The 16,719-nt window shown below is 38.8% G+C and overlaps 1 protein-coding gene across 2 annotated transcripts in view; it reads left to right on the top strand.

Annotated features, from left to right (window-relative positions):
* The window catches only part of CTTNBP2NL (CTTNBP2 N-terminal like), a 35,520-nt gene that overhangs the window by 12,916 nt on the left and 5,885 nt on the right, over positions 1-16,719 (top strand). For both annotated transcript variants that reach the window (XM_054981262.1, XM_054981261.1), the window contains exons 2-4: positions 339-446; positions 13,864-14,094; positions 16,321-16,428. In XM_054981262.1, the coding sequence (XP_054837237.1) occupies positions 348-446; positions 13,864-14,094; positions 16,321-16,428 (438 nt within the window). In that variant the 5' untranslated portion in view covers positions 339-347. The remainder of the gene's footprint in view (positions 1-338; positions 447-13,863; positions 14,095-16,320; positions 16,429-16,719) is intronic.

A 16,719-nucleotide genomic window follows, 5' to 3' on the forward strand; every position in this document is an offset into this window, starting at 1 on the left:
CCTTGTTTAGTAATTGGATTGGAGACCTCCAATGAAGACCAAGGTTGCAGAGGCAGGCAATGGCAAACCACCTCTGTTAATCTCTTGCCATGAATACCCCACCAGGGGTCTCCATAAGTCAACTCAGACTTGAGTGTACTCTCTACCATCACCATACACTCTCTCTCTCTCTCTCTCTCTCTCTCTCTCTCTCTCTCTCTCTCTCTCTCTCTCTCTCTCTCTCTCTCTCTCTCTCTCTCTCTCTCTCTCTCTATATATATATATATATATATATATATATATATATGCAGTATGTATATATAATAGTTAATATGACTATTAACTTCATATCTTTTCAGGTGTTCAAGATGAATCTGGAAAAGCTCAGCAAACCTGAACTACTGACACTATTTAGCATTCTTGAAGGAGAGCTAGAAGCCCGAGATCTTGTCATAGAAGCCTTAAAGGTAAGCTATACCAGAAAGGAACTGAAATGTAACAGTGCTGCTTCAGGTGCTACTGTCATTTTCTACCTGAAGATAAAGTTAAGCAGTAAGTTCACTGTTCTAGCAATTTGGATCTTGTCAGTAAAATCACTGCAAATGCTGTGTGTTAGTCTATATTTCATTTTTCTTTGTCAAAAGTTAACTTCAGGTATGAACAGTTCCATGGTTGAACATCTTGGTTATGGTTATTGCAAATATAAGATTATTATCTCTAAATTGGAAGTCTGTTGGAGAAGAGTGATGAGACTTGAACTTCTTGTTTTAGCTGTCATGTCTCAGCATGTTTCTGTAAAGAAATCCTGATGAATACCAACTATGTACTGTTTTCATCAAGCAAGAATAGTGACACAGATTCTTCATCTGAGTTCTTAGCTAACCCCATTACCTCCTGAGAGTCAACACAAGTTTCGATGTTTACCTTGAGCAGTGGGTGGCTATAATTGGAAAATGTATGGGCATGGATTGCTTTTTACTGTGTCTTACCTTTTGGAGGGTGGGGGAAACTGTCTATTTCATGTCATGCTATTTTAATTAACCTCCTCAAGTTTACCAACCTCCAGGTAGGGCCTGGAGACCTCCTAGAATTACAACTGATCTCCAGACTACAGAGATCAGTTCTTCAGGAGAAGATGGCTGTTTTGGAGTGTGGACTGTTTGGCATTATACCGCGCTGAGTTCCCTTCCCTCCCCAGGCGCCATCCACAAATTTTCATGAATTTTCCATCATGGAATTGGCAACTGTGCCCTCCAACCACCACCTTTGGCATGTTCTATGCTGCATTGCAGTCAGTACTGACTGAGCAAGTTTGTATGTGCACATAATCACCCAAAGAATAAACAAGAACAAAATCAAAGCCATAAAACTTTTGTTAAACCACAGTTTGAGAGCAAAGATTAATAACGAGGCATAGTTCGTTCTGTGAAATGGACTATTGTCAGGCATCATGTAAACCACAGCTTTTAAACTATAACTTGATTAAACTCTAGTTTAGCATGATGCCTAAATGCAGGTTAACCAGCAAACTAGTTTGTTGCTGGGAGCTAAATTGAAATTCTAAACTCTTGCTTGTAGCTTTCTTTAACTATAGTTGTCAGAATGCAGAAATCTCAGTATGTTCAGTAGTACTGTAAATCCTAGCCTCTTGTCTCCAGAGAGGAAGGTACCTTGCTGTTCCAGCTATTTTTATGTACTGATGATGTTTTCTCAGGATACCCCTTCCTTTTGCCATCTCTTCACAGACACCCCCACCTCTGACTAGAGATGAGTCTCTAAGTAGGAATGTGCTCCAGGCACTTCAGTTTCTCTTAAGGGGAAATTTAAAAGGCAAAAAGGCTCAAAAATAGCAGGCGAGGGGCTACTATAAGAAGTTGGTCTTTGAAATTCAGTAAAACAGCTGAATCTAGACTGTGGGAGGGTTGCTGATGATCCTTAACCACTAGCAAGGAGGAGGTTTAGCTTGTCTTAGGCATCTTTATTTTAATATTTATTCTATCTTGCCTATCCATGTGGCTGAAGATGTCTTTTAAAACAAAATAACACGTACACACAAAATACCTGCTGTGTGTACGCCATTAAAAGCCCAGGCTCATAAAATGGCCTCGCAGCATCACTTGAGCAGTAGACAATGACCCTCTTAGTGAGCCTTCTCCTCAAAGGGAAAGCTACAGTGGTGAAGGCATAGAGTGCACTGGTTGATGTCAGGTGGACTACTCTAAGTGTGGAAACAGCCAGTAGGTGGCAGCCTGAGGGCCGTATTTGGCACACTGGATGTACAGGTGGAGATGCAGGTCCTAGGCTGCACAGGGCTTTAAAGGATATAATCACCTTGGATATAATTACCTTGGCCTGGGAAACAAACTGGCTGTTTTAAGATATGTGAGAGATTTTCTTGTCTTCTAACCCCTGATAGTAATGTGCTGCTGCTTTCTGAACCAGCCTAAGTTTTCAGGTTGTCTTCAATGGCAGCTCAGTTTAGAGTGCATTACAGAAGCAACAGTAATAGGCTCTTAACCTTCTCTGGAGATGGCAGTTTATCTCCATCCACTGCAAGTGGATATGATCCCTCCAACATAAGTCTTTCTGGCCAGCATCACCTCTATCTTGTCTGGGTTCAGTTGCAGCTTGTTCTGCTACCTGACAATAGGGTTCCTTCTAAAAGTTAATAGTGAGGTCTGTAAGAGCCCATATGTCACCAAAATGAAATTCAGACGGCATTTTGAGTTACGCAAGGTAGGAAAACAAGGGAAACAGGAGCTAGTGGAGGTAGTCTGGGTGGAGCTGGAACCCCTGAGAGTTCTTTCGAGGGGCTTTTCTTGTTAATGGACTTCAGCTGAAGAAGGTAAGTGTCAATAAATGCAGCATAATTATTATTCATTATGAAGAAGTGTTTTGTATGAAGACTAGCAGAACAGTAATTGGTTGTGGAAAGAGGCCCCCATCATATGGCATGCATACTTCATTACAGCTACAGAAAGCGCAAGCATGTGCAGTCTACAGGATGGTGCTTCCTGCTGGTAATGTCTTGGTAGACCTTTAATAGCCTTACATATTACAGGAAATCACCCCTCAGACAGATCATAAAAATGGGGGGGGCAGTGAAAAAAGAAGTTGAGTGATGCTTTAAAAAAAGAGCAAACTCAGGCTGAACTAGAAATCACTCTCAGCAGACGAATTTCATACATTATGCTATTAATTGGCCTATATTTGTGGGTGTATGAGTGATACTTAATTTCATTATTTTCATTAATTCTCTTTCCAACTGTCTGCTTTTGTATAGCTCATGACTCCCACCTAGCTCAGAAGGTACCAAGATCTAGTGGCCTAGCAGCAGTGAGAGCTGCAGCCAGTAGTTCTGCAGCTGGTTCCTGAAGTTAGCTGCCAAAAGGACACAATTGTTTTTGCTATCACTGCTGTAGTACTAACTACAGGACACTACGGGATTACAATAGCTGCCAGTCTTTCACCCACCAGCTCTGTGAAGTCAACACACAGAAGGACTCCCAGTCCCTTACTACTATTCTTTCTTCTAACCGCAGCTCATGGCTAGGAGGTACTTATTAGCCATGGTTACCAGGAAAATTAGGTTAAAGTTAGCAAGTTAGCAATTATGCTATTTTAGTGGAGTTGATTACCCCTTCTAACTTTCGCCATATTAAGGCAATCTCTCACCTTGTTGTGTAGGGGTGATGCACCTGGGATGGGAGTCAGTAACCAGGTGGTACAGAAGCACTCAGATAGAGGATGACTAGTGAAATATCACACACGTCCACAAATGTAGACCATGAAGAACATCTGATGAAGAGAGCTGTGGTTCTTGAAAGCTTATGCCTCAATAAAGAAGATTAGTTTTAAAGATGCTACTGGATTTTTTACTGTTTTGCAACTACAGATTAACACGGCTAACTCCTCTAGTACTAGGATCACTGCATTAATCTCATTGGACCATGTAATAGGAAGCTGTTTGTCCCCAGTTTTGATGATCTGTATATTACCTTAGAGCTGGAATCAGTCTTTAATTTCTGGGCTATAGTGAGTTTGAAATCTTTTTAACTTCTTAGTAAAGAGCCAGTTTGGTGTAGTGGTTAAGAATGCGGGACTTTAATCTGGAGAGCCGGGTTTGATTCCCCACTCCTCCACTCGAAGCCAGCTGGGTGACCTTGGGCTAGTCACAGCTCTCTAGAGCTCTCAGGATTTTTTGTTATGGGGATAATAATGACATACTTTGTAAACCACTCTGAGTGGGCAGTGTCCTGAAGGGTGGTATATAAATTGAATGTTGCTGTTATTATTAAATGTCCAGCATAAGTTTTGAAATGCCTTGGTCTTAAATTTCATTAATCCTACACCAGATGCTTAAATATTGAGTATTAAGAACATTAGCTGTTCATATACTTACATGAAATTGCATGCAGTTTTTGTTAAATTGCATTTTTATATAGAACATGTTTGCACATTCAAAGCAAATCTTTCTAAATTTGCAGTACTTCCCTGCTACCTTCTTTATCCTGTATATGCATCAGTTTTTGTCTTCCCTCAAAGTCAGTGCATAGATGACTGCAACATCTTTCACCTCTAGCACAGCCCTTTTTAAAAAGATGTCCAAACTGTAACTTTGTAGAACTCTGCAAACTGTTATCCTTTGTCATCTGAAGAACTACTTGCCTACGTAGTAGGGTTGTGTTATAATCTTATTGATGTTAATAGCCATATATTTACTTTCTTCTGAGCTGGAGAGGTAAAAATGAAAGAACTTGATTTTTTTCTACATAAAACTAATAGAACTTGTTTACTTAACCTAAACATGCAGTAATTTTAGCTAAACTAAACCTTGTGGTCTGTCTTTTCTTTTAATATATTGGTAACTGCCTCCTTTTTAGCTTTTATTAGACAGAACATCGTTCATGTCTGGAGCTGCTGTGGATCAAAGATAAAAACTTCAGTCTTTTTATCATGTTTCTAGCTGCTAGATTAATGAAGTAATCTTTTTCTTCTCTACCCCTTTGTTATGACTTCAGTCTGTATTTGTTTTCAGACATCTGTCTCTAGGGAAAAACTAGGAATAAGGAAGTTCCAAGTTTGCACAGTAAGCTATTTAAAGAAGATGCCATTTTCTGTCTTCTGGAATATGCATTTCAGCACCAATGAAATCTGCTTGAAAATTGTGTGGTCCAGTACACAGCATAGCCAGCTATTTAAATAGCTTTCTTGTATGATGTCAGAGCAGGAAAAATACGTACAGTTAGAGCTGCACTTCTTTGTCTCAAAGCTATTAATTTATTCTTAAGCATTCTTTGTGTTTCAATAGATCTAAGGAATGAGTTGTAGGTCAAAGGAGACATGCATGCAAGAAATACAAAGTAATTTGTGAGAAATGTTTTTCCCAAGGCAGCCTATAAATCCTCAGAGAGAACTTTCAAGCAGTGTGTGTGGCTTACTGTTTCAGCTCTATGTTTTTGGCATTTCACTTCATTACTACTGCAACACACACACACACACTCACTGCTCCTGCATGTACATGCCCTGTTTCCATCACTGCCTAATTCACCTGGAAATGGATGCTTAATACTATTGTCATAAGCAGAGTTACTGCATTCTGTGCTTAATGTAATCAATGGGTATTGAGTGGAGTAATTCTGTACAGGATTGTATTGTGGAGTGCTCACACACCCCACCCTATGCCACCAAAACAAGCAAAACAACTAATCTAGTCAATTGGCTGTATCTTTCTAAAGAGTGAGTAGTCTCACAGAAACGTAGAGCTGGAAGAGACCTCAAGGGTCATCCAGTCCAACCCCCTGCACAATGCAGGAAATTCACAACTGGCACCACATAACCACCACCCCAATGACCTCTGCTCTATGCCCAGAAGAAGGCAAAAACCTCCAGGATCTCTGGCCTGGAGAAAAATTTCTTTCAGACATAGTGGCAATCGGCATTACCCTGAACATATAAGAAAGGGCCATGAGAACCTAGCACTGGCTATCAGGAATTTCTTCCTAATGTTTAGCCAAAAACTCTTGCTTTAATTTTAATCGGTTGTTTCTGGACCCTTTGGTAGACTAACAGTGGGCCTTGCTCTTTTTCAAACTACAAATTTAACCATACAGCTTTGATGATGAGATATAATTTTAAAGCATTTATTCCTTTGTTTTAGTAGTTCCCAATAGTTCATTTCTTTTCAGCATTATTTCTATCAAAAATATTTACTGTTCTTTGGTTTAACTTTGACACATCTATATCAACAGTCAAGGTTATCCTCAATCCTACAAGGTGCTCTTCAGCCAGGCCAGAGCTTCTAATTTCACTCATACATTTCTCTGAACCCTTTTTAATGCCAAAGGGGAAGAACCTCAGTCACTAAGTGACTGCATTGTACCTCCTTTATTTTTCTCAGGTCTTTGTGCAGCATCCAGTGACACATTTAAGATCTTCCATTCTTATTTCTCTTTAGTAACATCTCAGTAGGTCTGGGGGTGGGGGCTGACATGAATGGGGTGCAGTCTAGTTCAATTCAGTTTGTAAGCCAGAGTGTGTATTATCATCCACTTACTGATTGAAAGTTTAGAATATTTTTAATCCTCATTGAGTCTCAGTGATCTAGTCTGTAAATGATGGTGGTAATACCAACGCTTTGTATGTGGCAGTGGTGCAGGAGTTTTGTATACATGTGCAGCCTCCAGTATAATCAGTACTGCAGCTCTGAGTTGGAGAATTCAATTGGCAGCTTAGCTCAAGTGTTGTGATCCACTTGTAAGATCTGTATGACTTCATTCAGTGGCTCATGCATGTCTGGTTTACGAGGGTCTGTGCAGCTCTCTTACATTTTACTTAGGTTAGATCAGGAGTATTAATACATTGAGGTATAGTCTGTATATTTTCTGTTACAGGAGGCTTTCCTTGTCTTAAAACAAGAAACTCTTTAGGAGGAGTTTTTAAACAGTGGAAATATCAGGTCTACCAGCCAATTTATACAATCCTGTAGGTTTCAGTAGCTAGATAGGGTCTCTGTAGTGTATTTCCAATGAATCCTCATTTCCAGTGAGCCATGATTCCAATGATCCAGGGGCATGCGGCTTTTATTTCAATGTGTATTTTACCTTGCCAGTTTTGCTGAGGGGTTTAGTAAGAGCACTTACTGCCTTGTGGGCTTACAATGAAGCAAGTCAGAAATCAGACTTTAAAGAAGAAAGCTGCTTGTCATTCCAATTTGGGGCAAGCAGTAAGGAAAGAATTATTTATTCTTTCAAGAGGAACTGAATCAGTCTCTTGATTCAGGAGAATATTGCTGTGTGATGAGTGATTTGTCGAAATTGGACTGGTGGGGGAAAGAAACCACTTGTGCTCAGTGTTTGAGTCCAATACAGATGGTCTAATATTTTAATAGGCTACTAAATCAAAACTTGTATAAAGTTTTAAAAATCTTTAGTCTTCTAAGATGTGCTTGGCATATCAAAATTTGTGCCATGTTTCCTCCTCTGACCAAACTATGATTGTTTCAGTAATGTAGTCTGTTATCCTGGATAAATTACTCCAGCATTCTGCATTTCCTCGGGAAGAAATTCAGGATCATCTTCAGTTTGTTGTGAACTTTAAGTTGTATCATTTACTTTTTATTTCATTAAACTGATGGCAACCTAGAAATCAAATATTTTCATTTTCAAGGGTGTATTTCCTTTTCTAAACACAAAATTTAGTATTGATAGTTCACTTTCTTGGTTTTTAGCTATAATGTAGAATTTCAGAATTCATCCTTTAAATTGTTTAGTGACATTTCTCAGATTTTGTGTACACCCCTCCCCATAATTTGTAGTTTGTGGCATCTGTTTAGAATAGTGGGTAATATTTTGCTTTTTGGACTAGTATATCAAAAATAATAAAGGCAGGAATGATAGCCTTTCTGCTATTCTGCCTATTAGTAATGTGGTAGTGTTACTCATTTGGGTAATATTGCTGTCCAGTTTGTATAGTCAATAGTGTACTCATACGAGATCTCAGCACAAATTCTGGAGTAGCAGATTCTGTCACTTTGGTGTATAGTATATATGCTGATCAATAAAGCACTAAGGAAATTCACATGAGTGAAATCTAGTTATGATCTGTGCACTAACTGAAATATATAAGAATATGATGAATATATTCTTGTAGCTTTGCAACTAAGCCCTTAGATTTTACTAGCCTGCCTGTCAACATCTGTCTTCTGAAATCGTAGATCAGAAAAACAAAGAACAATTCTTCTCTGATACGCTGTTGTTAGCATACTCTGCTCGTAGCAGTTCTTACTATCCAGAAGAATGGCTGTTGAATTATGAATCTATATTGGTGGTAGTATAAAGTGTTTTGAAGATTTGAAATTTAAACAAAATACACATTTGCATTTCATAGGCTTGTTAAGAACAAGATCATTTATAAGCATTTTGGACAGGCATTTTATAAAACAATTTTATAAAACAATTTTTATAAAATTGTTCAGAATTAAAAAGTTTGCCTAAATTATTGCCCTCTCTGAACAATTTCAAGCAATTGATTCATTCTGGGCTACCTCCCAGTTAGAATGTTTTAGCAAGCAAAGAAACTTCTGCAACAATACTTTACAGATTGTCTAGGAGATGTTTCCTCCAAGCGGTTACTTTGCTGTTCCTGTAATCTTGACAGCTGTTCCTGTAATCTGTGTGTTGTTTAACAGGATCCATAAAGTAATTTGCTTTATATGATTACTGTTTAAAATTAAAGTCTTTATCGATGCTGAAAGGGCTACTGTACTTAATTTGGTATGGGTTAAAGATGTGTTTATGTTCACAAGAATCCCCAGATGTGTGGTGCACATGTAGGTACTGCAGGCAACTAATCCAGCTACACTTCAGCCTTGCAGTAGGAAAGATAACACTTCCAGGAAAACGATTCCTTTTTATTCCATAGGTTTGCTTCATGGACAATAAACAGTATATAGCATGAACAACAGCATATTTTCAAGGAGCTGCTCTTGCTGTCAGTTGGTGTAATTAAACATTACCTATATTTTTTTCCTTAAAAAGATGAGACCAGTATGGTAAAATGGCTCAAACCATTTTTTTAAAATATACGGTCTTTTGTACTTAGTGTTCCTGTGACGAAGCATGCTTTAAAAAAAAAATTGTGACCAGAACTATTGCAATATCAAAAGTATAGCAGAAGCCAATTGGAAAATTTACTGTGGAAAACCTGTGTTAATTTCTGCCTTGGAAAGATGAACAACAAAGTCATGTTAGTGAGAATCTCACAGATGTGCAATATTTAGACTTTAAAATTCAGCGTGATTGTGATAATCTACTCCTTGCACTTCATGGAAATTGTTTGAAGCAACTTTAGTATTTGGATTTGAGAGTATGAAGTGAACTATATAGTCAAGTTTGAGCAGTTTTCTAATACTCTTTTATTTTTCTGTGGTTAGTTCTGAGATCTTTGATTTTGAGTCCTGTATGAATATTTCTGTATGCTTGCCCTTTCTTTTTTCTACTTCCTTTGAGATGTTTATGGTAACTGTTCTAAGCAACACAGAAATAGTGTAACTATTCCCAAACATTTATTGCTGGCTGCTTCTTCCAGCTCTATACCTCTGATTCTGTGATATGTAAAACAGTGTATATTTTTCCTAACATGAACTAGTTCTGTTCTTGATCGCTCTTCCACAGGTCTGACTGCTGAAAGTGAGGATCTCTGTTTAATGCACATGAAACTCTACATATCCCTTTCCTAGGTTCTCTGACACAGCCTGGGAAGGAGATTAGTCTGTGATGAGTCAGTGACAGACTATGGCCACTTTATAGTCCAGGCCAATTTTTGTTGTTGTTAATCATCACAAGACATGACTGAGGTTTAATAACTCCTTCATGTAATATGTAGGTGAATCAAACCTTTAAATGCACTTCTGTTTGCTGTTAGGTTGGTGCTGGTTATTTATTTCTTTTGCCACCTCTCAAATATATCATCATAGGATGCAAAGATTTATTCATTAGGTTGAAATACATGTCCCATGTGTTTACTCTTCCCAGGTTCTTTCAGGAAGAGATCATAGAAGAATGGGAAACTCCTGATTCTTCTAAATTCTGGGCACATCAACCCAAAGGCCTCTACAACTTCCCTAAGAAAGTCAGTAACATATTTCCCACCCCAATAATCAGTGTTAATAATAACAATAACAACAACAACATTTGATTTATATACCGCTCTTCAGGATAGTGTCCTTGTAGACTCAGTCAAAAAGCAGGGTACAATTATTTTCACAAGATAAAAGAGCTCTACTCACTAGTAAAGCTTGATGCCTTTTTTCCACCTCCTGTTTCCAAGATCTTGAAGCCAGCTTGCTAGAGTTGCTCCAGTTCTAAACAACAATGTTCGATTTATATACCACCCTTCAGGACAACTTAACACCCACTCAGAGTGGTTTACAAACTATGCCATTATTATCCCCACAACAAAACACCCTGTGAGGTGGGTGGGGCTGAGAGAGCGAGAATCTATGACTGACCCATCCAAGGTCATCCAGCTGGCTTCAACTGGAGGAGTGAGGAATCAAACCCGGTTCTCCAGATTAGAGTCTCACGTTCTTAACCACTACACAAAACTGTTCCAGTTGCAACTACCATTTCAAGAACACTCCTGCATCAAGATAGCAAAGGCTCACTACAGACAAAAAGATTGAGATAGTTCTCAAGTAAAGCTATGGGACCAGCAGACTTGTGATCAAAGCAACAGCCACTGCCTCCCATATGGCACGAGTATCACAGGCCTGAGCTAGGGCTTTAATCACAGACTCTCCCAACATGTGTAGAAAGGTTGCTGACTTACTCTGTAAGTAAGAAAGAGCAATGGAGTTTATGGCAAACATGAATTTCAGTGCCAGGACTACCTTCTCTAGATTAATGGTCTCTGGTGTGGTCACACAGTGCTACTTATAGTGCGGTTGTTGGGGGATGGACCAGATCACCAGCAACAGCTCCCCCTTAGAATGAAGGTAAATTATTTGGGAAGAAATTGGAAGACATCTTTGTAGAGATCAAGGACAAAAAGAAAACCATGCCCTTCTCTTCTTAAAAAGGAGGGCAAGCACTTATTTTATATTTATGCATTTATACCCCACCTTTCCACATAGTTCAAGACAGCTTACAAAATTATTTTTTAAATGTACAAATTAAAACAAAGTTAAAATTCTCCCTCTCCTCTTAAAAGATGCCTGCCTTTCACACTCCCTTACAAATTTTGGCAAACAAACAAGCCTTGCAGCATCTGAATATCGCCATGAAGGGGGCTCCCTCACCTCCTCCAGGATTGCATCCCACAGAGCAGCAGCCATGATGGAAAAGGCCACCTTATGTGGTGGGACAGCCAACAAAGAGCTGCCTGAAGATTGTAGTTGGTGCACCAGGACATATGGAAGAGACAGCCCTTCTCATGTTGTGAAGGGCTTTAAAGGTCATTACCAGCATCTAGAGTTGAACTCAGAAACAGACTGGCAGCCAATGTAGCTATTTCAAAATTGTTAACGTTCCCGGCAGCTAGCCCCTGACAACAGTTGTGCTGTCATATTTTGAAACAGTTGTAGTTTCCAAATTGTCTTCATGGGCAGCCCCACCTACAGTTCATTGTAGCAATCCAGCTGTACAGTTACAGAAGCATGGATCATAGTGACCATAGATGAGCTGAGTCTAGGTAGCAAGAGAGCTGGCACACCAGATGCAGCTGATAATGGGTGCTCTGAGCCACCATGCCAACCTGCTTTTCAAAGAGCAAGGCAGGGTCCTTAACCAGGAGAATGGCACCTACACCCTCAGGTATTCAGAAAGATCTGCAACCAGCTGGTTTTATATACTAGTTGACCCAAGCTCTTGACCTGCTCTGAGAGAGCCAACTTCATTCCATCTAGGACAAGGGGATTCGGTCCTCTAGAATATCTGCTTCCCAGTCAGCATTACCTTTGTCTTGCCTGGAATCAGCTTCAGTTTGTTCTGCCTAACCACCTGACCACAGCCTCACTTCAGAAAATTTTCTGTTCATTCCTGTCAATCTAATTGAACCCTGACCTCGTTTTAGATCAGACCAGAGGGAGTCATTACATCAGCCAAAAGGGTTTCAGAACTCAATGCACTCTCCATTCATTGAGGCTTATGTTTATTCCACAGAGACGAGGTGGTCATGCATATAGACCTAGCTTTCCTCCAGCTTTCTGGTGGGGGATCTCAAAAATGTACAGTACTATCTGTCTGTTTTCTTATATGTAGTCCCACCCCAGGATTCTAGTATAGCTGTTGGACATACCAACTGTCAAAATTATGCCCTCATTCCTGATTAGAACAAAATATTGGTCACTTACCATGAAGGTTCTTTATATCAGGAACTTCTGAGACAAAATAATGCCCTGGTGACATTCTGGAGTTTTTTTACTTGGGGTGCTAATGTCCATTTCCCATTAGGCTATGTCTGGTGCTGTATTTCAGTATACTGCCTTCTTCATTGGCTTCTCTTCTGAACCGTTTGCCGCCTGTTGTGGTTACCTTATGTGTTTGTAGAATGTTCCTCTTTTATTTAAATTTTTGCCTCTGGGAATCTCAGAACTAAGTAGGAGTGGCCAGAAAGGATGGAGAAACTAAGGGCCTGTTTCCTGTCCCAAAGGATGATGGGAAATGCCCCCAACTAACAAAATAATGACCTCAAGTTCCATATCAAAGGAATCTTTACTGTAAATAGTCAATATTTTGTTTAGTGATTGTACCAATAAAAGCACTTGTGATTTATGTAGGAGATTTGAACAGAATTCATCCTAAAGTGTTTTTTTCCCTATTGATTCAAGTAAGCCCTCCATAAGGTTGCTTAGCCACAATTTTTTTCTGAACAAATAGCTTTGTTGTACTTGGATTTAGAGGGTAATCAAAACCCAAATCAGGTCACACTCAGGCTTATTTGAAATGGTACTGTAGGCTCAGTCAGGAAAAAACAACCCCTTTAATGGGTCTGTGGTATTCTCAGGCTAGTTAAGAATAGACTCTGGAAAAACAAATGGTAACATGAGAATTATTTGGCTGCTTTTGTGTAAAATAATCTGTAGGTTTAACGTTCCTGCATATTCCATTTCTTACAAAGATTAATATTCAATATAACAGCAGTCTAAATATCCAGACTGGAATTACATTTTCTGAACAATAGTGAAGTGCTACTACTTTTTCATGTAGTGGTTATGTGGACTGAGATTAGGCAAGTGCTATTTTCCTTCTTAAATTACTTCTTAAAACCCTCTCTAAACATTCCTTGTGTTAAATCCTCATACATCTTAACTGAACTTTCGTCAAGTTAGATAGTAGTTCCATGTTTTTTTAAAAAGTGTGTATCTCATTGATCTAGATAACTATCAGAGGAATAGTATATATGGTAGTGGGAAGGTACGAAGATGTCCAAGTTGAATAAGTAGGCAGATTCCAGTCTCTGCTTTTCTTCCTGTTCCTAGATGATTTTGTACCCTCTTCCTCTATCCACAGGTGCATCATCCCCCAGTTGTGACAACCACTTCTTATCCCTACTTCCTTCATATTCTCGTATCCCTACTTTTTCATGTTTCTTTCTTAGGCTTCATGCTTCCTTCTTCCATTCTCTCTCTTTCTCCCCTTCTTTCAGCCCCACTAAATAGTTGTTATGGGCTATGAGGTGGCTTAATTATGAGCAGATCTTTACATAATTAGGAGACTTAATTTTTGTTTGGCTGGGTTCTTGGCAAGACCATCCTCCTGGGTTTTGCTCCTCTTTTAACTCGTGTTCATCAGGTGACAGGATTTTGTCCTGAATTTTCTTTTTACCTTTTCTTTGGTACCTAACATTGCATAATTATTTGAAATATCTGATCATACATTTCAGGCCCAGCACAGAGATGCTTTTATTGAAGAACGTTATGGAAAATACAATATAAGTGACCCACTGATGGCTCTTCAGCGGGATTTTGAAGCAATGAAGGAAGAGAATCATGGAGATAAGCAACCTGTTTGTGCCAATCCCTTGTCTGTCCTAAAGGTAGTGATGAAACATTGCAAGAATATGCAGGAGAAAATGTTGTCTCAGTTAGCTGCAGCAGAAAGCAGGCACAGAAAGGTAGGTTCCATGCTTTCTGTACTTCGGTCAAAACAATATGATTGCTTCTGCTTAGCATTTGCTTAGCACAATGCAGATCCACATTACCTTATTAGGTCTATCAGCCTCATGTGGCAACTGTTAGCATTTATTCATAGCTGCACAAATCCACTCAGTCCCAAAGGCATTAATGTGATCTTCAGTTACTAACTTCCTTCTTCACACTTCTAATAAACTCATTTCACTTAATGAAACACAAAAATTTTAGTTTTGTATTAACTTAATTGGCTGTTGAGAAGTAGAGGAGATGCAGCCTCTTATTAAAAACCTATATAGTATTAAGGTTAGACAGAAATGAAATCACACTGACATGTTGGTATCTGTCTTTACAGAGTGGACAACATGAAGAATACATGTGCACTTGCTAAAGCTGATGTAATTTCCACTCCTATAATATGCTCATGTTCAAAATCTGGCTACCATTTTGCCACAGGAGGCTTCGCCTCTGCACCGATGAGGTTTTCTAGTAATCCTAGTGTTATAATTATATTAGAACTTCTGATAATTTTGAAAGGAAGCAAGTACTTCCTTTTGGCTTTCACACTGGAATCTTTGCTGTCTATTTTAGTTGTTTTTCATTTCAATAATTTCCCCTAAATACATCATTTCAAAAGAGACTGACTACGCGCTTGTGTCTTTTTCCTTGCTCTACATACAGTCTCAGAGTTGCAGGCTAATAGGTCTTTTGGTATGTTAACACTTGAAGCAATTCCATAATAAACCCTGTACAGTTTAATTTTACCTAAAGCCATTTGATGTACTTCACAGCAGTTATGCAAGACATAGTGGATACTTACTACATCTGATTACTATGGGCATAATTTCTAGAATCCCAGAGTAGAATTGACTGGGAGTTTTTGTTTTAAATACACCTTTGACACTCCCCGTTCTGAGAATTTTGGATTTCTGCAATTAGTGTAGAAACGCTGTTGTTAAATGTTACTAAAGTATTCAAGTAATTTCTTTTCACTAATGTCTTTTCTCCACTGACCTAGATGGCCCACGCTAGCTCAATCTTGTCAGCTCTCAGAAGCTTGGGGTTGGCCCTAAATAGTACTTGGATGGGATACCACCAAGAAACTCTGGGGTTGGTATAGAGAAGCAGACAGTGGTAAACCACCTTGGTTCACTTTGAAAACCTTATGGAGTTGCCATAAGTCACCTGCAACTTGTTGGCACTTTACATATGCAGAATGCCTTTTCTAAATGAGGAGTGACAAATTTTGGCTTTATTCTTCCTCTGTTGTGTTCTCAAATAGCGTGAAGCAGGCCTATTTTTTAATTAATAGTTAATGAGCACATTGGTCTTACCTGTACCTCACATGATGTGAATAAGTTGTCTTCTATTACACATTCTTCATTGTTAAGCAAGTCTTTGTACAGGATCTTTTATATCAGCCCTTAAGTATGCTATCTTAGAAGTAAGTCCTTTTGACTTCAGTGGAGCCTGCTCCCATGTGCATGGGATTTCAGTGGAAATAATCTTAACTTGTAGGCAAATTTTCCCCTACTGCTGCAACCCCACCATCACCAAGGGTAGATTTTAGTGAGGTCTCTGAATTAGGAAATAATTTGCACATCAATTTTGATGTATAACTTTAGATACTTCAATTTAGATACTACCAATTTTCCTTGGCTGCTACAGAATAACATAACACGGGATAACCTGTGAAGGAAGATTCTTTAGTTTTGCACATTTCATTTATGAGACAGATTTGAAGAATTGCTGGTGTAAACTTCCAGCATCCTGAAGAGAAGCATCTGTTTCTGCACATACACTTTACAGTCCTGTTGAGCTCCCTTCTGATATCTGCAACAAAATCATGTGAAAAGGAAATAAAGTTTCAGAGTTGTGCAGAAAGCTAGTAAGCACAGTGTCTTGTACATTTTTCTGTTTTTCATCTCTGTTTTAATTCTTTGCTTCACAAGGATATTTAAGATAAAGGCAGAATATTACAGAAAGTGGATAGACTGGCAAGTGTCAATGATTTTTTTTAAGTCTTCAACCAAATCCTTATATACTATATGAAAGACTAGTGATTTGGAGCACATGTATTTATGTGTTGTTCTGTTTGAAACTGTGCTTTGGGCATAAAAGGGCCTGGCCCAGAGTGGCCTGCACATCTGGATGTACTTGTAATTCTTCCTGTATTTAAAAGTGATTGTATGTGTTTTTCTGGTTGAAAGGTAATCTTGGATCTTGAAGAAGAGAGGCAGCGACATGCCCAAGACACTGCTGAAGGGGATGATGTCACATACATGCTGGAAAAGGAACGAGAACGGCTTACACAACAGGTAAGAGTTTGAGCTGGTCATCTCTCAGAGAGGTTTGATTATTTGCTGTTCAAAAATATTAGCATCACTTTCTGTGACATGAGAGTTCAGTCTTCCTACAAGCACAAAACTAGACTTATTATTAGAGCGGTATTTTTGTTAGGTTTACAGAAATAACTATTTGGATTAGACATTTGTTTGATTCATACCGTACTGTATTCCACTCAGAGAGTCTTACACTAAAAATTAAAGGCAGTATACTTCACGGGTCATAGGAGTGTCCAAAATGGAGTAAATAAGAAAATAATAATG

Source organism: Eublepharis macularius, chromosome 5, assembly GCF_028583425.1.
Source record: "Eublepharis macularius isolate TG4126 chromosome 5, MPM_Emac_v1.0, whole genome shotgun sequence".
NCBI classification, from domain to species: Eukaryota; Metazoa; Chordata; class Lepidosauria; order Squamata; family Eublepharidae; genus Eublepharis; species Eublepharis macularius.